At 40.1% G+C, this 26,243-nt stretch overlaps 2 protein-coding genes across 3 annotated transcripts in view; one reads left to right on the top strand and one right to left on the bottom strand.

Moving 5' to 3' along the window:
- SLC39A9 (solute carrier family 39 member 9) overlaps positions 1-10,209 on the bottom strand; it is a 49,966-nt gene extending 39,757 nt beyond the window's left edge. For both annotated transcript variants that reach the window (XM_061429240.1, XM_061429241.1), the window contains exon 1: positions 9,158-10,209. In XM_061429240.1, coding sequence (XP_061285224.1) covers positions 9,158-9,271 — 114 coding nt within the window. In that variant the 5' untranslated portion in view covers positions 9,272-10,209. The remainder of the gene's footprint in view (positions 1-9,157) is intronic.
- Positions 10,210-10,292: 83 nt separating this feature from the next.
- ERH (ERH mRNA splicing and mitosis factor) lies at positions 10,293-22,956 on the top strand. Its single transcript, XM_061429242.1, has 4 exons — positions 10,293-10,406; positions 13,802-13,889; positions 18,553-18,673; positions 22,459-22,956. Exons 1-4 carry the CDS (start codon positions 10,404-10,406, stop codon positions 22,559-22,561), a joined length of 315 nt encoding a protein of 104 aa, XP_061285226.1. The 5' UTR covers positions 10,293-10,403; the 3' UTR covers positions 22,562-22,956.
- The last annotated feature ends 3,287 nt before the right edge of the window (positions 22,957-26,243 follow it).

The raw sequence follows: 26,243 nt of genomic DNA, 5'->3' as shown, positions 1-26,243 counted from the left end.
TAGTTTTCTTGGCAGATACCAAGGTAGTTAAATGGTTTTTCTTTCCTTGCTCACAGAAACAGTCAATAAATTGTTTGGTTCAATTAAAGACATGCCAATAATTTTAAAAGCTTTTAATACTGAAGACTGTTTATTTCAATCTCCCTTATACCATGCTCATGTTGTACTGAAAAGCCTCAACTGCAGTTTCCTAAAAAATGAAAGATGCGTCTCTTGTTATAAGACTGACCCCTTCAAAGCTGGAAGCACTGAAGGGATGAAATATCACAGGGCACAAAGTAACTCTTGTTGAAGCAATAAAGGCTTTCTCCATATTCTTACAAATAAACCTGCTTCAAGGAGACACTTCCTTTACCTACTACATGATCTACTGCTAAGTTACAGTAACAGTAATCAAGAAAACTCAAATGTGAACTTGATTCTTCAAGTCCTGACAACTGAGACAAGATGTCTAAAAGCATCCTGCCTCTAAGCCGTGGCTGTGACACTAAGCAAGTTTAATATCCTTTTCTGGAAGACAGGATTGCCACTACTAGTACTATCATGTAGGCATATGATGTGAGCACACTTAATACAGAGTAGTTGTCACTAGCACTTATCTCCAACCTCATTGGGAGCATGCCGTAAATGCTTCTAAGCCGCTCCTCCACAAGAATCACAGTGCAAAACCCAGATACTTGGATGAAAGTTCGAGTGAACAATGCTGCATCGTTACCATTATGCCAGTGGCATACAGGTTTCCCTTTCCTAAATTCATTTGCATAGAGGTAATAACAAGCAATACTCGATTGATGCTACTTCTTTCAATCTCGGAAAACAAGACCAACTTGCTTTTCTTTTTGTGAGTCCTTTCTAAAAATAAAACCAAATCTCGTAAGACCGCTCAATGTGACTACAAAAACAAAAACACACTGATGCATGGGAAAGACCTGGGAAAACACTGACAACGAATATTATTAATACACAAGAAGTTTGATTGAACTGAGAAAAAAATAATTTTTCTCTATCAAATTCAGTTCAGTTGCTCAGTCGTGTCCAACTCTTTGTGACCCCATGAATTGCAGCATGCCAGGCCTCCCTGTCCATCACCATCTCCTGGAGTTCACTCAGACTCATGTCCATCGAGTTGGTGATGCCATCCAGCCATCTCATCCTCTGTCGTCCCCTTCTCCTCCTGCCCCCAATCCCTCCCAGCATCAGAGTCTTTTACAATGAGTCAACTCTTCGCATGAGGTGGCTAAAGTACTGGAGTTTCAGCTTTAGCATCATTCCTTCCAAAGAACACCCAGGACCGATCTCCTTTAGGATGGACTGGTTGGATCTCCTTGCAGTCCAAGGGACTCTCAAGAGTCTTCTCCAACACCACAGTTCAAAAGCATCAATTCTTCGGCGCTCAGCTTTCTTCACAGCCCAACTCTCACATCCATACATGACTACTGGAAAAACCATAGCCTTGACTAGACGGACCTTTGACGGCAAAGTAATGTCTCTGCTTTTTAATAATCTATCTAGGTTGGTCATAACTTTCCTTCCAAGGAGTAAGCATCTTTTAATTTCATGGCTGCAGTCACCATCTGCAGTGATTTTGGATCAAATTAGCCAAGTTTTAAAAATTAAAAATGATGGTACTCAGTGTTTGTGAGAATACAGTGTCATTTGCATTTGTTGGACAAAATACATTAAGAAAACCTGGTAATATAGACTGAGACTCTTCTTGAGGATATTTATGCTCCTTAATCCTGTCATTCTACTCCTGAGGAAAGAATCTGAAATGTGGTCATAGCATTACACACAAAAATATCCATTCAACACTATTATCATTTAAAAAACCCAACAGTACCATGGCAAAAACTTGAAAACAAATGCATAATAAGAATTTCTGTACATAAAATAACTGAATGTACTGAAGACATGAAAAAGTGCCTAGAGGGAACTCCCTGGCTGTGTAGTGGTGAGGATTCCATTCTTTAACTGCCCAGGGGCTCCGGTTCAAACCCTGGTTTTCACAAGCCACAAGGTGTGGCCAAATGAGGCCAAAAGTGCCTAGAGCATGTTTTTAATGAAAAGAATACCAGGTAAAAGAAGGGGGAATGCAAATATATATATATATATATATATATATATATATATATATATGTATACACACACAGACACACACACACTGATCAACCATATTAAAAATGCAAACAAACATGCAAAAAAAATGAACGCAAAGAAACAATGTTACTAGTTACTAACTAGTTCCTAACCAATGTTACTAGTGATTCTCCACTGGGATAATATTTTCCTTTCACACTTTATCATGTTTTACAAATTTTCCACAAAGAGCCTCAATTATACAGCTAGGCTTAAAAATTTTTTATTTAGAAGGTATGTAAATAGTGGCTTTGAACTTAAAGCTTGAGGCTCTTCCCTTTCAAGGTCACTGTTAATCATAGCAGAACTTAACACATAAGTTGATACTGTAGCTATTGTTATTATACTGTGGGATTAGAGAGCACAGTGCCCTTAATATGCAGATAGAGACGTTTCCCCTTTTCAAAGTGGTTCTAAACAACGGTGCTTTGAGGTTTTGTAGCAATTTGAAATTTTTTCAGTCCCCCCATTTGTCAGCATGCTGTGACTTGTTTCCTCTATTTGCTGTCCCTCCCCTTCTATTGCTAGTTTGCTCTTTACTTCACAGCGAGCTTAGGAATCAGCAGTCCAGCCCAGAAGTTTGAGACTGGCAGCTCATAAACATAGGTTTTTTTGACCCACACAGCAATGTAATAATACTTGAATTAGCAACCAAAGTATAAAATTTAGAAGATTCAATATTTTCAACTTCTGAAAAGCAGGAAGATTTGGCAATGCCAGGGCTGGTGTCATTAAATGACACCTGCTCTTCTGTGCCACGGCTGACCACAGTTCTCATGACTCCCTGAGACCCCTAGGCACTGACCCTGGAGGTCAGCTACCACATATCATGACACGTGGACCATTTTACCTCACTCCAGGGCTGATTTACTGTTCAGTCTCAGTAGTTACATGATTTTATGACCCATTGTGTGTGCGTGCTCAATTGTGTCCACAACTGAGTTGTGTCTGCAACACTATGGACTGTGGCCCACCAGGCTCCTCTGTCCATGGCACTTCCTAGGCAAGAATACTGGAGTGGGTTGTCATGTCCTCCCCCAGGGGATCTTCCTGACCCATCCATCAAACCTCTGTCTCCTGCACAGGCAGGGGGATTCTCTACCACTGAGTCACCTGGGAAGCCTTTATGACCCATTACCTGGGCTGTATGAGTCAGGGCTCAATTAAGAAATGAAAACCATAAAGTAATCTGAACCAGGAAAGTTTAACAAAAAGAAGAAGAAAAAGTTAAATACTGAGAAAAATACTATACTGGTCTTCCAAGAGGGAGACCAGTTGGAAAAGACCTGGCCTCTCCAAAAAAAACATTCACAGTGACCTTGAAAGCCAACCCCGAAGCAAGACCTTCTCTTTACAGAGAAGTTGCATGATTTGGGGTAGGGAAGGGAGGAGTTTACCCATTATTAGAAGTCTATTCCAAAAGAAAAGGTTTTAAAATTATAATTTAGAGGACTTCCCTGGTGGCTCAGACAGTAAAGAATCTGCCTACAATGCGGGGGACCTGGGTTCAATCCCTGGGTCGAGAATAATTTAGAACAAAGTTATAAAAATGAAAATCTTTAGAAAGTTTTCACAATCAGTACTGAGAATAATCCTCAATGTTTTCTAAAGTTCTTATGTTCTAGATCCATTATTAAGCCCTGTTCTTATTTCCTTACATTCTCACAACAATCCTACAAGGCCATTTAACAGAAGAGAGTTGGATGTTAAAACAGTTTGTGCAACACTGATTTTGAACTACACTGTCTCAGACAGTTCCTTTTGAAATGAGTGCATTACTAATTACCTTAAAAACTTTATTGAGATAGGAGTAACACTACTTTCATCTGGACATCTGGATATCTATGGATCTATACTGTTTTAACACATGAAAAAATGTGGCATTATAATCCAAAATCGTCTGCAACAAGTACGGGCTGTAGTAAAGAATACGCCTGCCAATGCAGGAGGCAGCCTGAAATGCAGGACCTGCGGGTTCGAGGCTTGGGTCAGAAAGATCCTCTGAGGAAGGAAATGGCAGCCACTTCAGTATTCTTGCCTGGGAAATCCCACAGGCAGAGAAGCCTGGGGGGCTACAGTCCATGGGGTCACAAAGAGTCAGACATGGCTAAGCGACTAAAACCACCACCACCAAGTACAACATGAGAGGAAGTCTTTGAAAAATGTTATAGCAATATGATCTTTACAACTATAGGAGTAGTTATATGTCTGTTAAATCTCACGATACTACACCTGGGCTTGTATTCTGTATGCCTTTTTTCCCATTTTATTTTCACAAGTATACTGCTCTGCAAAGGAATGAAGTTAAAGATAAAACTGGTCAAGCACCAGAGTTTGAGGAGTGCTGCCCTAGAGCTCTGGGCAAATGCTTTGCTTTCTGTTACCAGCTCTGTTACAAAGCGGAGACATGCTCAGGTAAATGATAATCCTCCGATCACTGATCTAAAATCTCACTCTAGCCATCTGAACTTCACTCATCAGAGCACCTGATGAGCTGTTTATCCTAGGTAATGTTTCACAGGTGGCTCAGCAATAAATAATCTGCCTACAATGCAGGGGGTGCGGGTTTGATCCCTGGGTCAGGAAGATCCCCTGGAGAAGGTAACCCACTCCTGTATTCTTGACTGGGAAATCCCATGAACAGAGGAGCCTGGCAGACTACAGTCCATGGGGGTCACAAAAAGAGTCAGAAACGACTTAGAGACTAAAGAACAACAACAAAATGTTAAGCCACAGGTTCTCAACCTACTTATATAGCATTTTCACGTAGAGCCAAAGAAAACTGCTCAACAGCTGAATCTTAAAAACACAATGTAGTTGCTAGTGTGTCCAATTCCTTTATCCAACAAAACCTTATTTGTATAAAGCATGTTTCAGCTGCTTTTACAAGTTTAATTTTTCTCCTGCTCATATGCTGAAGAAGAAAATATCTTGATTATCAGTCACTTATAAATGCATTTGAGAATCAGAGATTTTGTTCCTTTATTCTAGAAATCAGTTAGGCATGCATGTATGCTGAGACACTTCAGTCGTATCCAACTCTTTGCAACCCTACTGACTGTGGCCTGCCAGGCTCCTCTGTCTGTGAGATTCTCCAGGCAAGATTACAGGAGTGGGTTGCCATGCCCTCCTCCAGGGGATCTTCCCAACCCAGGGACCAAACCTGAGTCTCTTGTGTCTCCTGCAGTGGCAGGTGGGTTCTTTACCATTAGCGCCATATGTGAACCCCCATTTAGGCATAAGGAAGTTACAAAACCATCAATCGAGAAAGTTGGTTTGGGGACAAGGCATGTTGGAGAAGGTGACTAAGAAATCAATGCCACACATACCTCATGATGGTCAGACATGGCAGACAGATACCACTGCCACAGTAATTTCAAACTACTTGACTTTATCTCATTTCTAAATACTAATCCTGCCATCATTAATGGCTTTATTGATCTTTTGTTCCTGCTCTGAGAAATTCTGAAGAAAAAAGTGCTGAAAGACAAAGTAGTAGTTAGATTAAGAACATGAATAAAAACATCTTCTCATATAAATGAAAGTTAACTACAAGATAAATTAGATTTATTGGTCCTTTTATTTATAAATAACTCCAGTCCCAAAGAAAAGCTACACATCCTTAAAAAGAAAAATTGTTTAGTCAATGTAGGAATTTGGGGAGCTATTCTCTAAGGATAGAAACTCTGTTTCTTGGTCTTCGTGAATGAAGTTCATTTTTTACAGATTTATTATCTACTAGTTTCACAATCGGAGAAGGCAATGGCACCCCACTCCAGTACTCTTGCCTGGAAAATCCCATGGACAGAGGAGCCTGGTGGGCTGCAGTCCATGGGGTCGTTAAGAGTCGGGCACAACTGAGCAACTTCCCTTTCACTTTTCACTTTCATGCATTGGAGAAGGAAATGGCAGCCCACTCCAGTGCTCTTGCCTGGAGAATCCCAGGGACAGGGAGCCTGGTGGGCTGCCATCTATGGGGTCGCACAGAGTCGGACACGACTGAAGCGACTTAGCAGCAGCAGCAGCGGCAGCAGTTTCACAATATGTTGATTTATAATAATAGTATAATCTGTCTGGAAAAAAATGCTAATTCCTAGGAGACAAAAATCGCCAGCTGAATTCTAAAATGTCTTTGACTAAGTTATATATAACTTTAATTTTTTTATCCTAACAGCTCAAAATGCATTGGTCCTGCTGTAATAATGAATAGATATGAATGGTGAGTTATAGCATTTCAAGAACTACAGCTGGGGGGATTTCCCTGGTGGTCCATGGCTAAGGCTCCATGCTCCCAAAGCAGGGGGCCAGGGGTTCCATCCCTGGCCAGAGAAGTAGATCCCACATGCTGCAACTAAGACCTAACACGGTCAAAGAAAGAAATAAAAACAAATAAAATAAACAAATAAAATATTAAAAAAAAAAAGAACTACAGCTGGAAAAAGACCATCTGACCATCAATTTAGAAAGCCATAAATGACATATCATACTAATTATCTTTATTAGTGGCCTAGTTAATTACACCACTCATGGACACATTTCCTTAAGTGAGAAAAGAGGATAGCATATACCTGCATATTGCAAAAATCACTGAAAACAGTTTGAGAAAATACTGAAACTGGAAAGGTCAAGGAATTTTATAGAAATAAAAAGTTTTATCAGTCTTTTATTTGAATTAATTATAATTCTTCATAAATGTTATCTCTACTGAGGCTTTAAATATACAAACCAATTTAAACTTCACAAATGTCAGCCCTAATAATGTCAATTCAATTCTAATGTAATTAGAAGACTCAGTCCCTGGTGGCCCAGTGTTAAAGAATCCTCCTGCAGTACTGGAAACCCAGGTTCAATCCCTAGGTCAGGAAGACCCCCTGGAGAAGGAAATGGCAACCCACTCCAGTATTCTTGCCTGGAGAATTCCATGGACAGGGGAGCCTGGCAGGCTACAGTCCATGGGTTTGTCAAGAGCCAGACACGACTGAGCAATTGACACTCTTACTCTTTTTTCATGATTTAGTCAGAGGAGATACAGCACACTCACAAAGTACTGGGCAGGCAGGTAGCTCAAATGAGTGAAGCAGGCTTCACAGCCAAGAAGGACCATGACAATCTACCACTACTCAGCTCTAGCCAACTGTTACTTTGAGGAATAAAGACAAAAAAACAGTAACAATAAAATCGATACTCTGCTAATCTAAAGAAGTAAATCCAGGGACTTTCCTGGTGGCCCTGCGGTTGAAGCTTCGTGCTTGCAATGCAGGGGCCTGGGTTCCATCCCTGGTCAGGGAAATAGATCCCACATGACACAACTGAAGAAAAAAAAAAAAAATCCCACATGCTATAGCTAAAGATCCTGCAGGCCACAACTAAGACCTGGTGCAGCCAAATAAATAAATACATCTGTAGGCTAGATTCGCTATATGGACTACTACGCCTCAAGGGACAGAGTGGCTAAGAACTGTTCTGAGCCAGAAAATCTAGATCAGCTCTGATTCTAACACATTTCATAAACTTGTCCAAGTCACATAATTTAAGTCTCAGTCTCCTCATCTGTACCTCACTGTTGTTGTTTTTTTTTAATGAAATTAGGTAATGTATATGCTCAAAAAATTGTAGTTCAATGTTATTATTAGATGCTGCTGCTGCTGCTGCTGCTAAGTCGATTCAGTAGTGTCTGACTCTGTGACCCCAGAGATGGCAGCCCACCAGGCTCCCCCGTCCCTGGGATTCTCCACGAAAGAACACTGGAGTGGGTTGCCATTTCCTTCTCCAATGCATGAAAGTGAAAAGAGAAAGTGAAGTCGCTCAGTCGTGTCCGACTCTTAGCGACCCCATGGACTGCAGCCCACCAGGCTCCTCCGTCCATGGGATTTTCCAGGCAAGAGTACTGGAGTGGGGTGCCATTGCCTTCTCTGTCATTAGATGCTAAAAGAAACCAAAAACAAAAAGGAAACAGATAAGGAGCAGCAGCAATTCAAGTCCCCCTTCTATCTGACTACGGGGTTTATTTCTTAAACTCATAACACCTAGTCCCAACTTTTTTCTCACCCACAGGCTATTTTCTTTACCACCAATGCCTTCTCTTCCCTCAGGTTAACTCAAGGTCTACCTCACAGCTCATCTATACCTTTCCTTTACTTCAGACCATTCTCCACTTCCCTTTTCTTTGAAAGCACTTTCAGGACTGACAGTGAAACTATCTTACTGTTGAACATCAAGGTATACTTAAGAAATCCTGAATGCAGTAGTTTTTCTCCCCTAATCTTTGAGCACTGTGCAAGCTGTGAACTCCTTACAACAGCCCAAAGAATCCATCTGCACTTCCATTGAACAATACGTTTATCTATCTTTCTTCCCTGTTAATGTTCCTTCAAGTGATAATAAAGAACCAAAGAAATTAAAACAAAATGTCAAACCATACTAACAAAAAAATTCATTTCTAAGAAAACAGATTTGAAAACAATTTCAAAAACCTATCCAATGTTCTCCTTTAAAAGGAAGTTTGAGTTAAGAACAATCTAGTTTTTTTCCTTACTTCATTCTAATTACAAGTATCCAAAAAAAAAAAAAAACCTTTTCCCAAAAAGCTATGCCTGATTTTCTCAAAAAGAAATTATATTGATTTCAACTCATATGAACAAACAATATTCTTCATGTATATTTTGACAGCAATCCAGAACCTTGATTCTTTGAAACTTCTGGGTATCAAAATAACATTATGGTGTCTTTCCCGGAAAATGTACAGAGTCCCAAATTTTGGTATTCAATTTCAGGAAGTTCAGAGTACCCAAGGATCTTCAGTGGATCCACCACTTCCCGCCCCTACCCCTCTCCGTTAAGAACTCGTGCTAAATAAGAGGTTTGTTTCTATTATTAAATGTTTTGCCTCTTCTGAAAAAAGTCATCCTTAAGAAGACCTTTAGCTCTGCTATTAAATGGGGAAGCAGCTTCCCTTTCAACTGTCACTACTTCCTAGCTGCCATCCTGACAGCTGATAGAAAATAGAAAACTGTGCGCTTACCTCCGAGAAATTAACAGCCAAAGGAATGATTCCAGCCACGTAACATCCCACCAACATAGCCAGAGACAGCAGGCTAATGGAGATGAAATCATCCATTCTGCTTCCTTTATTCATCCAATACCACTAGTCTATAATTTTTCGGGAGCTCGGGTCCTTAAACACGTGTGATTGTTCCAAGAGAACAGGTGGACTTTCCAGTTCTCGTCCTCCCCACCTGCAGATGCGTTCACGAGGCACTTCTCTCTTGAACGTACCTGTAAAGAGCCCGCCTTTTGCTGATACTAGAGTCAACTTTCAGCAATCTTAGGTCCCAGCCCGTAAGTTTTCATATACCAGTCACTGGATTCCCATGGGTTAACAGAGATGAGAAGTCAATGGGAAACTATACGAAGGAGCTATTGGTTCAATCGTCGGAATACGGGCAGCACAATGGGCCTACTTCCTCCACAAGCAATGTTCCCGATGGCAGCAAGAAAAGGACGAAAACCCAAGTGAACTAGTTCGTTCTCCCTGCTCCCCTATCTCCCTGGGGCACCCCCGCAGGTGATCGCCCACCCCCCGCAGCTCCGGGACCAGCCCACCAATCACGGCAAACTCTCCTCCAAGTCTAGAGTGGGGAAAGGAGTCCTGCAGGCCGGTAATGGCGGGTAGTGGAGTTCAGCAGTGAAGCTGATACAAAGCTGTCTCTACCCTATACCCAGTGCTGCCCATGTTACTCCACTCCGAGGGGCCTTGACCCGGAGCCACCGATACTACAGCTGCCATGGCCGCCAAGTGGCACCTCTTCATTACATCCACTTCCGGATTGCCTTACAGCCCCCTCCTTTAGAAGGGTACTTCCGGGGTTACAACCGACCTATGCCCCAGGGTTCTTATACAGCCGCCATTTTTGAGTGGGGCCACTGAAAGATGGCTTGTGTCACTGTCTATACCGGTGATCACTTTAGCCGCGCATCTAATAACGCGAATACCGAAGATCGTTTCTAGAAAAAAGTGCTTATTTTTCAAGTTCCGATACGTTTCCTGTGTGCTTCCTTTCCCTTAACCAAGATGGCTGAAACAGAGTCACTCTCTGCTCTAGCTGCCGGAAATCTGTGAGCCTCTATGGTCCGAAAGGTTCTTTCGCGGTGCGCCTCTGACGACTTCCGGCGGCTCCTCTCGCGGGGATTGGCTGTTGGCGGCGTTGCGGGTAAGCTCGTGTGCGGCGGCGGAGTCGGCATCGGCTGCAGCGGGAGACTTTGGCGCGATGGTGAGAAAGGCCTAACCGGCTCCCCGAACCCCCAACCCCCGCGGGGCGACCCCCGCCCATACATCTCCCCACCCCGTCCAGCGCGAGCTTGCTGCTGCTCGGCCCTTCAGCTTGTGTGTGGGGCTCCCCTTCTCCTTCCCGCCGCGGAGACACTGGGCCTGGCGCTAGGCCCCGGGTCCCGGGTCCGCCCCGCGGTTGCGCGCCGGCCTGCTGGCTCGGGCGAGGCGTGCGTTGCGGAGGTTGCTCTTTCTTCCGACTGCTGCTTGGTAGAGGCAGGCATGGGGGTGCTTCCCTTTTCCTCCAAACGCCTCAGCCTACTATAGGAACAATGGCCGAGGGATGTTTGACAATTCCGTCTCGAAGCTGACAGACTGAATCTACTGCATCCCCCGTGTGGACCGGGAGGGAACATCTTTGCTTTGTAGCGTGCTTTTCCGACCATATACCCTTTTGTTTTTCTGGGCTCTGCCTTTTTTGGAAAAAATACATTTTCCCTCTTTTCTAAGACCTTTAGAGGCCGATTTGGTGTCCCCCCACCCCCCAGCCAGCCATCCTGTGCTTATCTTTATAGTCTTTTGGGTCTGGAAGCTGAAAAGATAGATTCAGCTCAGGGTCCACTTTGCTTAGAATCTGAGTGGAATGGGTGGGAAGGGTGGTTTTTTTGGCTTGTGTGTGGATTTTGTAATCTGCAAAAAGGAGATGCTCACGAGGATTCCAAGGAATCGTGGTTACTTCCACACTTCAATTTTCGTTTTCTGGTTGCTGCAGATTAACAAATCATGCAGCTGTTGTTAACAAGGAACTTTTTCAGGTCGTAGTTTTCTGGATTGAGATAGGTTAGTGTTTGACCCAACATAGTCTCCCAAGGAAGACTGGGAATTAGGAGATTGGATTTCCAGTTCCTGTCTTAACTAGCAGTGTGACCTTGAGCAAGTCATTTCACTTCGGAGTTTCCTTCTTTCTCTGCCTTTATTTGGTATTATTTTTAAATGCTTAGATTAAAATCTGGGGATACGACAGCAGTTAATATGAACACCCCATTATCATTGAGCAGTTATCAGTTATAATTCTTTATCATTTCATGTAGAATTGAAAATTGAAATTTGTATTTAAAGTGAATACTGGTTCAAAAGTCTTAAATATTGGTTCAATTTCTTTTCTTTTATTCTTCCTTTCTTTTTTGGTAGTTTGAGAGATGCATTTAAAACTCAAGAAGCAATTGTATGTATTGTAGTATTTCTGTAACAGTAGAATGACTATTCTTAGGGTTCATGTTTGTGAGACTTTAAAAACAGATTAACTCTTCATTAGAGTGAATCATAACTGCTTGGTAAACAGAATAGGATATTATTAAGGTAATTCTGCATAACTTTTTTTTGTGATTTAGGTTTCACAATGTTATCTTTCTATTGTGGCAGATATATATATATATATATTCCTGTATGTACTTATATTTTTATTGCTTATTTATTTATTACTGGTCATTCCCCTAAGAAAGAGTAACCTAAGGAATGCCGGACCAAATCTGTTCAGAAGAAGGAAAAATCTGATAATTTTGTTTACAGTTTTGTAAATTTAGTTATTCCTTGTTCCTAATTTTTAAGCTTTGCTTTGGGCAGTAAGTATTAAGAATAGTAAACTTAGTTCAGGTTCACTTTAAGGGTAAATATAAAAAGCAGCCATTGTATAGCCATTTTCATATCTTTACTCTTAAGTGAATTGGTCCTTTATTTCTCATTAAAATAAGAAAATTAATGTAGTAGCAACTGGTCTGCCTAGCATGTGGGACAGGTCCTTTTACAGGAATGTTAGTATAGTTTCTATAAAATTACTTTCTTCTCAACATATGAGCCATTGAAACTATTGATGGTTTTTAAATAACCAGTAATCTAACATTCTGTTTTCCCTGACTTTTGATCACTATTTAAGAAAGGCCTTGACTGTGTTCAGGTCTTTATAGGTGAGAATTACTTTTCATCTCTTGTCATCGAGTTCTATCTCAGATCCTCTCAAACTTTTAATCAGAATGACTCACTTCTTGATGGAGAGGGAGGAGTATGAGAAATTCCTTTTTTTGTGTTCAGTGTTCTGTTTGGGCGGGGGCAGTGCTTATTCTGAAGCTCTACATATCAGCTATTTCAGCTGCAGTTTGTTGGTCATTAAAAAGTCTGATCATTTCAGAACGTTTGGTTCCTGTCCTTAAGAGGTTTGTTTGTTTTTTATTAAAAACTAGTACAGCAGAAGAGAAGAATATGTTGTTCAGTCGCTCAGTCGTGTCCAACTCTTTGGGATACCAGGCTTCCCTATCCTTCACCATATCCCGAAGATTATAAATAGTTTGATTTAGCATTGGGTTTACAGTGAGGTTACATCATATTTGAATTTAGTGAACCTTACACACTTGGCAAAAAAAACCCAGAAGGGGTTATGCTTTCAACAGACCAATGTTCTGAAGATATTTTTAGTTGTCACACATTGGGAGGAGGGCGTGGGAGTGCAGTATTTACTGGGAATAGGCTAGGAATACTGTCATCCTTCAATGCACGGGACAGCCTCTGCAACAAGGAATCTTCCAGCCCCTGATGCAATAGTGCCAGAGTTGAGAAAACCTGAAATAGACCCACGAACAAAAGCCTGCTCCCCATTGAGGGTGAGATGGAAGATGAAAGGATCTGCTGTTCTTTAGGCATATTCACATTTCCTGTGTCATCATCCTCTAGCTATTTTGTGATTCTAGTGCTTAAAAATACAATATTTTAGTATAACACAACCCCTTATAGTGAGTCACCTACTGGGTGAATAATTTAATGGATTTTCTAGGGTAACGTTAACTGTATATACAAATTTTACATTGCCAGTTTATCTTACACCTTTAATATTTGAGTCTAATCTCTGGATAAGATGTGATTTCACTGTAGTGCTAAAGTTAGAAAAAACATAGATTGATAAAGTGCTTGTAATCATTATAGTGTTTTCCTTTTTTTCTCCTTTCATCAACCCATATCTGTTTTCATTAGGAACCTAATGGGATTAGAGTGACCAGTGGAGATAGAACACCCAAGCAGGTTTATAATCTGGCTGGGAAGAAAGGTGCAAAAGAGAAAAAACAGTACAAGGTAGTTTATGCTAAGAATTTAACAGGCAGTAAGTGCAATAAGAGTTTGAGACAGCAGTTGTTAAGGACTGGGAGACGAAGAGACCTTAGAGAAAAGTTGTGAATCCAGTTTCTGGCTCTGCACTTGGGCAGAGGCATCAATACTGCAGAAAGAGCACTCTGATTAATAGTGTTTTAATAACCAACGAAAATTGTATGGTAATGGGGATTTTATCCCATACTATGAATTTCTCAAATACTGAGTTAGAAACTTACATTGATATCATTTTTCCCTCTGCAGTCTCACACCATCTTGCTGGTACAGCCTACCAAGAGGCCAGAAGGCAGAACTTACGCTGACTATGAATCTGTGAATGAGTGTATGGAAGGTGAGTTTAAACACTAATCAAAGGGTAGAAGTCATTGACTTTGTTTTTGGGGGTGGTGAGGGGATGGGGGCTGGAGGTGGGATGGGCTATAGAGTCTCTGGCCCCCACGCTAGCTGGCATCCACACCAGCTGGTCCATGCTTGCTCCCAGGGTGAGAGTGGTAAGTGCTGAGACTCTCAGGTGTCTTGAGTTTGTTTACCTGACGTTCACTATTATGTTTACTTTTTAGAATCAAGCTCATATATATAGTGAGTTTCCCAGGCCTCTGCTTGTTTTGTAAATATTCTTTGTTTGTTATGTATTATTTTGTTACTGTGCTGTGTAAATATTTTACAGGTATCCCTTATATAGTCTAGTTAAACTCAATAGAGTTACTAAAACAGGCTTGAGAAACCTAATAGTGCCTACACAACCTAATAGTCTAGTTACTAAACAAACATGAAAAGCTAAGGTTACAGTCCATCAGAATGTTAAGAAATAAAAACTTAGCTCAGTGAATAAAGGTAAATGGAACCAAATCAGTATAATTTATTGTACATTTGATAAGCTGGCACCACCCTGAAGGGAGGTATTAACCCTCAATAAACCATTAGATGAGAGCACATAGATTGGATCATCACAAACTGGATTCATCCCATGTCCTTTCATTACATCCAGTAAACCATTTGTGTACACCCTGCACCCTTTCTAGCAAATTGCACATGCTTCACCTCTTCCTGCAAAGATTTTATAGAAATATAAAATTTGGTGCTGGCATGTCCCTGGAATTGTTGATTATCTGAAGCTAATTGGATTAGGCTTAAAAATCTCTTCTTAAAAAAAAATCTCAAAACCAATGGTGGGTAGACCTCCATGGGACAAAAAGCTACTCATAATCAGAGATGGCTCCTCAGATTCTATTCTAATCTTTAAAGACGAGCAAAGCTTTTGTTCTTTCCTTTTCTCAAGTCCCTTCCTCTCCTAATAGCCTTACTTGCCATTAAGGTAGACTTCGTGCACACACTCTAGATTTTTGCTTTATCTATATTTATTATGTTTGGCCTTTGATTCTGCAATACTCTTTACTAACCTTTGCTGATTTTAGGGAAACCTAACTTAAAAATTAATACACTTAATTTCTAGAGCAGTTGTAGGTTTAAAGAAAAATTGAACAGAAAGTACAGAGGGTTCACATGTACTTCTCCCTATCCCCAGTTTCCTCTATTAATGACACCTTCCCTGGTAGTCCAGTGATTAAGACTGCTTCCAATGCAGAGGGCTCAGGTTCCCCTGGTCAGGGAACTAAGGTCCTGTATGCCACACACACCCCTCCCTGCGCGCCCCCCCCCCCCCAAAAAAAAAATGAGGTATGGTACATTTGTTACAGTTGATGAAGCAGAATACAGTCCATAGTTCGTTTTGGGATTCATTTGAGGATTCATTTTTTGTGTTGTGCAGTGCTGTGGGTGTTGCCAAATGTGTAATGTCATGTATTCACCATTACAGTATCTTACTGTAATGTTCAGGATATTCTCACTGCCCTAAAAATCCCGTGTTCCCCTAGTCCTCCCTCTTCACCTCACTCCCTGCTACCTCCATTGTTTTGCTTTTTCCAGAATGTCATAGATTAGAATCATTGACATGTAGCTCTTTTCAGACCAGCTTCTTTCACTTAGCAATGTGTTTAAGTTTCTTCCATACCTTTTTGTGGCTTTTTAGCTCTTTTTTTCTTTTTAAATTAGAAATGATGGTTTATTTTCCATTTTAAAAGTTAGAATGGAAGTACTGGAAGCAGTTCTCACACAGTGGTTGCCAAATTGTAATTTTCTTTCTTATTTTTCTTTTTTATAGTAGTTAATATTTGTCTGGAATACAGAGCTTTCCCTCCCCTCATCCCTTTTTTAAAATTAATAGATTTAGTTTTTTAGAGTAGTTTTGGGTTTACAGGAAAATCGATTAGAAAGTACAGTTCTGTCATAACCCCTGCTTCACTCCTCCAGTTTTCGCAATTATTTACATCCTGTGTTAGTGTGGTACATTTGTTAGAATTGTAGAATCGGTACTGATACATTATTAACTAAAGTCTAGTTTGCATTAATGTTCACTCTTTGCTTTGAGCATTGTATGGATTTTGACATGGGCAACGACATGTCTAATATTTAGTACCCTGAAAATACCCTGTGCTCCACCTGCTCACCCATCTCTCCCCTAATCAGCAACCACTGATCTTTTTAATGTCTTTATAGTTTCATCTTTTCCAGAATATTGTATGGTTGAAATTATAGTATGTAGCCTTTTCAGATCAGCTCTTTCACTTCAGTTCAGTCGCTCAGTCGTGTTTGACTCTCTGTGACCCCATGGACTGCAGCATACCAGGCCTCCCTGTCCATCACCAACTCCCAGAGCCTACTCAAACTCATGTCTGTCACACTGGTGATGCCATCCAACCATCTCATTCTCTGTTGTATGCTTTTAAGATGTCGCCATGTCTTTCATGGCCTGGTAGCTCATTTCATTTTGTTGTTGAATAATACTCCATTGTATGGGTATAACACAGTTTGTTTATCCATCACCTGTTGAAGGATATCTTGGTTGCTTACGGGTTTTGTCAGTGAGTAAGCTGCTATGCACATTCTTGCGTAGGTTTTTGTGTGGACCTAAGCTTTCGGCTCCTTTCGGTAAGTACTGAGGAGTGTGATTGTCAGATCATACGGTAAGACTGTATTTAGCTTTGTAAGAAGCAGACAAGCTGTCTTCACATGGCTGTATCATTTGGCATTCCCTGCAGTGATGAATGAGAGTTCCTGAGGCAGCATTGGGTGTTGTCAGTGTTTTGGATTTTTTGCCATCCTAATAGATGTATAATGATGCCTCATTTCAGTTTGCAATTTCCTCACGTCATGATGTTGAGCATCTTTTCATAATGCGTATTTTCCTCCTGTATGTCTTCTCTGTTGAGGTGTCTGTTCATATCTTTTGCCTGTTTTTTAATTGAGTTTTTTGTTTTCCCATTGTTGAGTTTTAGGAATTGTTTGTATATTTTTGATAATAGTTTTATCTCAGTGGTCCCCAACCATTTTGGTATCAGGAACCAGTTTCATGGAAGACAGTTTTTCCATGGACCGTGGGGGATTGGGGGGCAGGGGTGTCTGTGTGTGGTTTGGGGATGATTTGAGGGCATTGCATTTATTGTGCACTTTATTTCTATTTTTGTTATATCAGCTCCATCTCAAATCATCAGGCATTCGATCCCAGAGGCTGGGGCCCCTGTTTCATCAGATCTATGTTTTGCAAAGATTTTCTTCTAGTCTGTGGCTTGTGTTTTCACTTTCTTTGACAGTGTCCTCTGAAGTACAAAAGGCCTAAATTTTGATGAAGTCCAGCCTATCTAAGAAGCTTATCCAAAGTCACAGAGATTTGTGCCTGCATTTTCTTGCAAGAGTTTTATAATTTTGACCTAGATTTCAGTTCCTGGGCCATTGTGAGTGACTTATGCATGGTGTGAGGGGTCGAGTTTCGCCTTTTGCATATGAACGCACGGTTGTCCTAGCACCCTTTGTTGATAAGATACTCTTTCGCTATTGATTGACTTGGTATCCTTTTGGGAAAACAGTTGACCATAAATGTGAGGGTTTATTTGTGGACTCCTGTTTCTATTCCATTAATCTGTATGCCTGTCTTCATGAATAAGCAGTACCACACTGCCTTGATTACAGTTTTGTAGTTTTGTGATGAGTTCTGGAATGAGGAAATGTGAGTCTTTCTTCCAACTTTGTTCTTTTTCAAGATTGTTGTGGCTGTCCTGGACCCCTGTATTTCTGTGTCAAGTTTAGGATCATCTTGTCAGTTTCTACAGAAGTACCTCAGGTTTTGTCATGGATTGTTGAATCTAGATCATTTGGGGGAGTATTTAATATTAAGTCACCCAGTCCATGAACTTGAGATAGCATTCTGTTTAGTTAAATCTTTACTGTCAGTGACATTTTACAGTTTTCAGTGTGTCTTATGTCTCTTTTATTGAATTTATTTGTAAGAATTCTATTCTTTCTTGATGTTCATTTCATTTTCAGTGTTTTTATTGTTGGGGTATAGAAATACAATTGACTTTTGTATATTGATTTTACATCATGCAGTCTTACCACCCTCATTTATTAGTTCTAATAGTTTGTGTTTTGCAGTTTCCTTAAGGTATTCTGTATACATTTATAGAGATAGGTACACTTCTTCCACTCCAGTGTGAATGCCAATTATTCCTTTTCCTCGCCAAATCACGCTTACTAGAGCCTCCAGTGCAATGTTGGGCATGACACAAGTGACAGGAGCCGGTATTCTAGGCTGACTGGGAAAGCATTGTCTTTTGCCACTAAGTACGATGGTAGCTGTGGGTTAGGGCCACAATGAATTAATTTTCCTGGTTTTTATTTCCTTTCCATTCACCCTTTCTATTCAGGAACTCATAAGTGATATTTCTGATCACAGTGTAGTGAACCAAGCTTTATTAAGATAGCTTTTGATAACTCTGTGGTTGACTATTACTTTTTATTAGGAAATTTATGAAATCAATTTGGAGGTACACAAAGACCTATATGAACAGGGTGGGACAAAGTATTGTGATATAAGCACGTAACACTACTCACATCTAAAGTGCATACAATTGTAAGATCTTGGTTTTCCCCTCTCTTAGGTGTTTGTAAAATGTATGAAGAACATCTGAAGAGAATGAATCCCAACAGCCCCTCTATCACATATGATATCAGTCAGTTGTTTGATTTTATTGATGACCTGGCAGACCTCAGCTGCCTTGTGTAAGTATTAGCCACCATATCTCTTAAATTGTGTTTTTACCTTGTTTGTTTGTTTGAGGTGATTTATGCTATTAGGAGCTCACTCTGCATGACATAGATCTTTGTGTTTTACCTGTGATGTAGTAATTAATATTTCTGCCACACGTGGCTCATACATTGTCAACATAAAGCTGAAGGCACAAGAAAATCTTATGAATTTTGCTAATTGATGCAGTTAGTGTGCATCCGCCTTGAACCAAGAACTTTGTTCCTTAAACTAAATAATCTTTTACTTATTTTTTCCCCAATTATAGTCTTTATCCTAAAGCAATTAGCTTTAAATTAAAACTAAGATTATTCTGTTTTCAAGATTTTTTAAAATATACGTAGGACTGAAATAGAATTTAAATTTCACCTAATGTTGATCATGTATATTTTGGTATGTTAGAATGAGTTTGTTTGTATGTTTGACACTTAACTTTTCTATTCTCCGAGTTTTGTCAAATTAAATTTTTTTCCCCTAACATTATGCTTATTATAATTTCTATAGTAATTACTTATCACCACTGTTAACAAGGAGCATGTGAGTCTATAATACTTCATCTTCTCAGCATTGTTGGAGAGACCGAGTGTTAAGTACAGCAGGTTTTACAGAGGAAAAGTACCTTATAATGAGAGCTTCAGTCACCAGGCATATTCATTATGTGTCAGATACTACGCTACAAGAAAAAAACATTTTTCAGGGGTGAAAATCATGTAGGCCCTACTCTGAGGCACTTGGGGTTTCAGCACTGGGACCAAGCTTGGGCTTGCTGTCTCACAAAAGATCCAGATGAAAATAAGCATTTCCTTGGAAGTTTTGAGTTCAGTTTTCTTCACCTCTTCATTGTGTTTCAGTTACAGTCATTTGACTTTGCTCACTCAGAGTATTTAAGTGATCCAGTTCTGGTCTTTAATGAAATGTGTTTATAATGTGATAATTTTATTATTATTTTGATATGAAAACTCAAAAAATTTTGAGGCCAATAGAGCTGTATATATGTCATGCTGTGTTGGTTTGTAATGTTTATAGTTGATCTGTTTATTGCCTGACACACAGAAAGAGACACATACATGTTCATATAACATTTATTGAGTGCCAGTTATGTACCATATGTGTTCCAAGGCACTGAGGATTGCACAGTGAATAAATCAGTCTAAAATGAAGCCTGTGAAGCTGCAGAAGAATAAATGGAGGGTGAGGAGGAGAGTAGAGGTAGTTGAATTTGGTGGACCAACCCATTCAAAAGTATTGATACTTCTTATTTTTGGTAGATCAAATGAATGAGGACTGAGAATTGAAATTTGGTATAGCCCTGTGGAAGTCTTTGATGATTTCCAGAGCAGTTTTAGTAGAGTGAAGTGTAAGTGTGAAAGTATTAGTCGTTCAGTAGTGTCCAACTCTTTGCAACCCCATGAGCTAGCTGTAGCCCGTCAGGCTATATAGAATTCTCCAGGCAAGAGTACTGGAGTGGGTTGCCATTCCCTTCTCCGGAGGATCTTTGTGACCCAGGGATTGAACCCAGGTCTCTCTCATTACAGGCAGATTCTTTACTGTCTGAGCCACCTAGGAAGCCCTAGAGTGACAGCAGTAAAATCTTTATATATTCCAGTGAGTTAGTAAGAAGAGAGGAATTGTAGGATGCCAACACAGACAACTTTTTTGTAGAATTTGGCTCAAAAGGAGAGGAGGGAAATGGGGTTATAGCTAGAGAAAAAAATACTTTTTTTCCCCCTTTAATTTTGTTTTTAAGGTGAGAAAAATAATGGTATGTTGGCAGGCTAATATGATGTAGTAGAGGGAAAAATTGATGGCTTTAGATCGGATCTTAGACAATCCATTAATAGTAAAGTAGGAAAGGCAGGCGGTGTGGTAGAAGCTTGGGGAGGTTTTCTAATGGCTTTAGTTACTTCAGGAAAATAGAAAGGAGGACGCCATTTGGAATTCAGGGTGAGGGAGGAAGTGTCGGAGGTTGTGAAAAGAGGTGAGGAATCTAGGAGGGTGAAGGGATTAGGGAATGTGATTTAAGAGGTACTTGATAGTGAATATAAAATTAAAATAGTCATGTAGAAATTTTATTTTCCTGCACTCTTAATCTGAAGAGTTACAGTGAGTTTATAGATTATTTCTCACTGTAACAAAAGGACGTTAGTAAAAAGCCAAAATGTTCTGTAAAAGTAGAGAGCTTGTGCATTTTACTGAACCCCATTCTGACCTTACCATTCAGGGTAAGACTTTGATAATGGTGTAAAGCATTCCTGCTTTGGAGTTTGTTTCTCTTCAAAGATTGGATTGTAGCTCAGGGATGACAGGAGGAGTGGGTGAGAGGAGGGGATATGTGTATACACACCGTGGACTCACTTTGTTGTGCAGCAGAAACTAACAATGTTGTAAAGCAGTTAAACTCCACCCCCCCACCCCCCCAAAAAAAAAATGGATCATAGGTTTCTAGCTCAGTTGTTCACAGATAATAAGAACTCTGGTCAGGAGTGTTTAAGCTTTTACTCCTTGCCTGAAATCACTTAGCTAATAAATAAGTTGCTGTTTTGAACTTTGGTTTCCTCCTTTATTAAAAAGGGATAAGAATTGTATCTACTCACAGTTGTAAATAGGATTGAGTTTATTCAGATGAGTGCCCAAAGCAATACCTAGGAGTTGGCAACTTCTTTGTAGGCTTCTCTGTTGGTTCAGATGGTAAAGAATCTGCCTGCAGTGCTGGAGATTCAGGTTTGATCCCCTAAAGAAGGAAATGGCTACCCACTCTAGTATTCTTGCCTGGAGAATCCCATGGACAGAGGAGCTTGGTGGGCTACAGTCCATGGGGTCGCAAAGAGTCAGACACGACTGAGTGATTAACACTTCTCTTCTAGCACTTAGAGGTATTTACTGTCATTTGTAGTTACATGTTTATAATTTTTTTTGCTGAGAACCTAAAAAATGATAGTGCTCATGGCCTTGAAACACTGTGATGTACTTTGTGTTTCGGCGATCTCTGCTTGCTTATTATCTTCTTTTTTTTATACTATAGCTTTAGTTTTTTTACTCTAAAAAATGAATTTATTGCTTAACCAGCAATTTAGCTGGTTGTAGTTGTTCAGTTGTAGGTCAGTGGAATATTTCTATTTTTTGTCCTCTAAACATACCTTGAGTGAGTTGTCTATTAAGTGATGCATTGTACTCCAAAAACCCTGGAATCCTGTTGAGTTTCATTGCTGATGTTACTCTTTGTACTCCAGACTCTTCTCAGCCTCTAGCATTGTTCATTAATAAGCAAATCCTGAAATACTGGATGTATATAAAATTTTCCTTATGTTAATGCTTTCCAGGGAAGAAATCTTTGTGGTAGCAACATATTTTTAAAGGTCCTTTTTTTTACAGTTGATTCAAAGTAAATATAGTAAATCTAAAGTTTTTGTTAGTTTTTTAATCACTGAAGGAACCATAAGAATAGTTAACTATGAAGGAGAAAGAATACATGGTTTCTGGGCACACTTTGTCAAGAAGCAGATGTGTAACACACTGAGCATTTAACTTAAGATCTCTAGACCTCAGTTTCTTTTTCTGCTGTGAGATTGTACTAGATGATCTAAACTTCATATTGCATAAAATTCAACAGTTATGTAATCATCTGTTTTACGTTTTCATTATGTTCATGTATGAACATGTGCACATCTGTGCCATTCTACAGCAGTTAACAATTTCCAGTTTTTAAAACATGACGGTATTTGACCATTGTAACTTTGCTTATTATCCTTCTGTTCCTCAGTTACCGAGCTGATACCCAGACATACCAGCCTTATAACAAAGATTGGATTAAAGAGAAGATCTACGTGCTCCTTCGTCGACAGGCCCAACAGGCTGGGAAATAGTTGAGTTTGCAAGCATTAGGGGGACGGGGGTGGGCTTGGAACACAGGTGTGTGCAGTGTGCTGTAGTGGAAGTTTTGTATTATAGTTATCCTGTTTCCATTTTGGTATACCCTAGCCAGAATTGAATGTATTAGATAAAATGTGATGCTCTTGTTCAATCTGAAAACCCCTTTGCCCCGCCCCCTTTTTTTTTACTTAAACATTTTTATGATGATTTAGATGGAAGTTGGTTTTTGTCAGTTAACGTTGGTTCCAGTCCCTCAAACTGTTCATACCTGCTTTATAACATCCACTGTACTAATCCTCCTTCAAGTTGGAGTGGGGAGTGGAGGCGCAGTTTAGTTACGTCCTCAAGATAAAGTCTTGGTGAAAAACAAATAAATGTTCTTTAGTTATATTTTTCCCCCTGAGTGATTTTTTCCCCCCCTTTTTTTGTGTCTCTGATCTGAATTGGGTATTCTTGTAAGGCATTATCAGTTTCTAAACCAATAGCCTGCTACATGATGAAGTTGAAGAAAGCACATATATGTGCTGAATATGTTTTCCTGTGGCTATATGAAGCTAAAGAGTTTTTACCTTATTTTTCATAGTTTTTCCCTCTTGTAAGTGAATCTCAATTGTATCTCCAAGGTTTACACCTATTCTTGATGCAAACATGATGAAACACTTTCTGGTGACATAGTTTATCTACAGCAGCAACCAGGTTAATTCCTTAGCCTTGGTGAAGTATGTGGACATTCCCTGATTCTGCTGGTATCACACTTCACCAATGGCTAACAATAACTCCACACACTGTAAGATGGGCAGTTTTTTTGGAGGCTTCATGACTGGCCTTATATGCTTGTTTTATGCAGAATGAAATTATATATGTAGCTGTAGTTAATATTTCACTGTGAATCAGCCGATATTAAAAGATGTTCTCACAGAAAAAGAAATAGATCCAAAAGTCAGTCAGATTGTCCTACTTTTCAGTTGGCCTGTCTAGTATAGTTTTATTTCTCTAACAGATACGATCTTGGCTTCTTTTTTTTTTTTTTTGAAAAATAGAACACATCTGGAGGGAATGGGATCCCTTGAGTCTCTGATAAAATATGTATCTTAGTGTTGGACTTACAGAGGAAATAAGATTTTCTGAGGAATGTGAAAGAAAACATCTAGGTCCTAGATGTTGGGCGACAAGAGGAAAAGAGGTGAACAGTATTTTGAATCATGCTTTGTAAAGCTTAAGGAAGAATAGGACTGGAATAAACACGGGGAAATATACATTTAACCATTTCCATTATTACACAGAAGAGGAACAGAAGTAGGCTTTTTGCGTTGTTAAGGTGGAATCTGTGATGAAACTTCTCAGTGGTTTGGTCGAGCTACAGCCACTGTTCCATGCTCTTACAGAGTTAGAGTACTGACTGTGTGGCCTTTCTCTAACTACAAGTCGAACAGGTTTGATTTCTGCTTATAGAGTGATGTTTTATATTGCCTAAAGGTGAAACATGGAGAAGGCAATGGCACCCCACTCCAGGACTCTTGCCTAGAAAATCCCATGGATGGAGGACCCTGGTAGGCTGCAGTCCATTGGGCCGCTACGAGTCAGACCCGACTGAGCGACTTCACTTTGACGTTTTCACTTTCATGCATTGGAGAAGGAAATGGCAACCCACTCCAATGTTCTTGCCTGGAGAATCCCAGGGACAGCAGAGCCTGGTGGGCTGCCGTCTATGGGGTCGCACAGAGTCGGACACAACTGAAGCGACTTAGCAGTAGCAACAAAGGTAAAACATACCAGAAAAATTAACAAAGATCTTGATATTCTGTAATCCACCTTATTTTATATACCTGGAAATTTCTAAAATAGTTCTTGACAGGGCTGCTTGCTTCTATTTTTTTAATGTTTGATCTAACACGTCCCAGGATTAGAAAGGGGATATTTTAACAGTCTCACTCAACTTGTATTTCTCTGGCTTAAAATATTTCCAGCAACTCACTAAAATGCCTTGGGTATTTTTGGCATTTATGTGTATGTATATGGCATGTTGGGATAGGTTGTATATCTTACTCCCATTGTTTGGGTGAGAATGATGGGAAACTGTTTACTTTCAACAAGGGTGAGCAGACAGATTCTTTCTGTCCTGAAAGTAGACCAGTCTTTGGGTTGGAGGAAAGAGGGCAGGGCATTTCTTAGTGTGAAATCAGTTTCATATCATTACGACCACTTCTTTATCAAATTGTTTTTATTAATTTTTAAGATTGGAATGAAAATCAGAGTTAATATATGAAGTGTTTAATAAACATTGCTACATTAATAGGGATACTTTTAGAATAGGGACTATATATTTATGTGTTAGTATGATCACCACTTAGGCATAGCATTTACTGCTTGGGAAACATTTTTATATGTATCTAATTTAATCATCATAGCAACCCTTTGAGATAGGAAATAATTATTCCTTTATTAATGGTGGAAAAAAATAGGTTCACATTGATTCAGATCACTTTGCTAGGTGAAAAAGACATGGTCTTAGGAGTTCCCTGGTGACCCGAGTAGTTAGGATTCGATGTTTTTGCTGTGGAGGCCCAGGTTGGATCCCTGGTCCTGGAACCATCCCACATGCTGCACAGCACAACCTACGTTAATTAATTGAAAAGAAAAAGACATGGTCTTAACCTCAAAGAACTTGAAGGGAATATGAGGCCCTTCCAAAATAAATAACTAGATAACGAATCTCTGGTGACTATCAAAGGAACTTTAAATATAGAAATATTTGGATTCACAAGACCTGAGTAGGTCACATTTGTCACCAGTTTACTTGAAAACATACAGGACAGAAAACAGCCTGCTAACCCAGCATCATCAAGTGTTCCTCTTCCACGGGAGTGAGTAGCCCTCATGGCAGTTCAAACAGCCATCTAAGCATTATCCTCTGCACATACAGACAAGTGGTAAGTCAGGTGCAAGAGACAAGACAGGTAAGTGCAAGGACTACCTTGGCTTAGAAGCCTTGTATACAGCAGGAGCCACTGTCCATAGACAATGCTTGTAGGTCACTGCAAGAGACGTGCCTCTGTTACAAGAGTCACCGCATTTAGAAAAACAAACCTGTCTCTCACCACCAGTGTAGGCATAAATTACCAATTAGAGGTCATTTTCACCCCAAGCAGTTTTGCCTAATAATACATTCCACCATTATTTTTCCTTAGAAACAGAGCTAGAAAGTCGCTAAGTCGTGTCTGTTCTTTGCAACCCCACAGACTGCAGCATGTCAGGCTTCCCTGTCCATCACCAACTCCTGGAGCTTGTTCAAACTCTTATCCATCCAGTCGGTGATGCTGTCCAACCATCTCATCCTCTGTCGTCCCCTTCTCCTCCCGCCCTCGATCTTTCCCAGCTTCAGGGTCTTTTCCACTGAGTCAGCACTTCACATCAGGTGGCCAAAGTATTGGAGCTTTAGCATCAGTCCTTCCAGTGAATATTCAGGGTTGATCTCCTTGCACTCCAAGGGATTCTCAGGAGTCTTCAACACCACAGTTTGAAAGCATCCGTGGTTCTGTGCTCAGCCTTCTTAATGGTCCAATTCTCACATCCATACATGACTACTGGAAACACCATAGCTTTGACTAGACCTTTGTGACAAAGTGATGTCTCTGCTTTTTAATATGCTGTCTAGGTTTGTCATAGCTTTTCTTC

Source organism: Bos javanicus, chromosome 10 (assembly GCF_032452875.1).
Source record: "Bos javanicus breed banteng chromosome 10, ARS-OSU_banteng_1.0, whole genome shotgun sequence".
In the NCBI taxonomy this organism is placed as follows: Eukaryota; Metazoa; Chordata; class Mammalia; order Artiodactyla; family Bovidae; genus Bos; species Bos javanicus.
Note: the sequence above shows the minus strand (reverse complement) of the source record. Positions and strands in the feature narration are given on the sequence as shown.

Coding starts and splice junctions, on each gene's coding strand:
- ERH (XM_061429242.1), top strand. Junction 13,890..18,552: donor TGTGAATGAGTGTATGGAAG/GTGAGTTTAAAC, acceptor CCCCTCTCTTAG/GTGTTTGTAAAATGTATGAA. Junction 18,674..22,458: donor GCAGACCTCAGCTGCCTTGT/GTAAGTATTAGC, acceptor TCTGTTCCTCAG/TTACCGAGCTGATACCCAGA.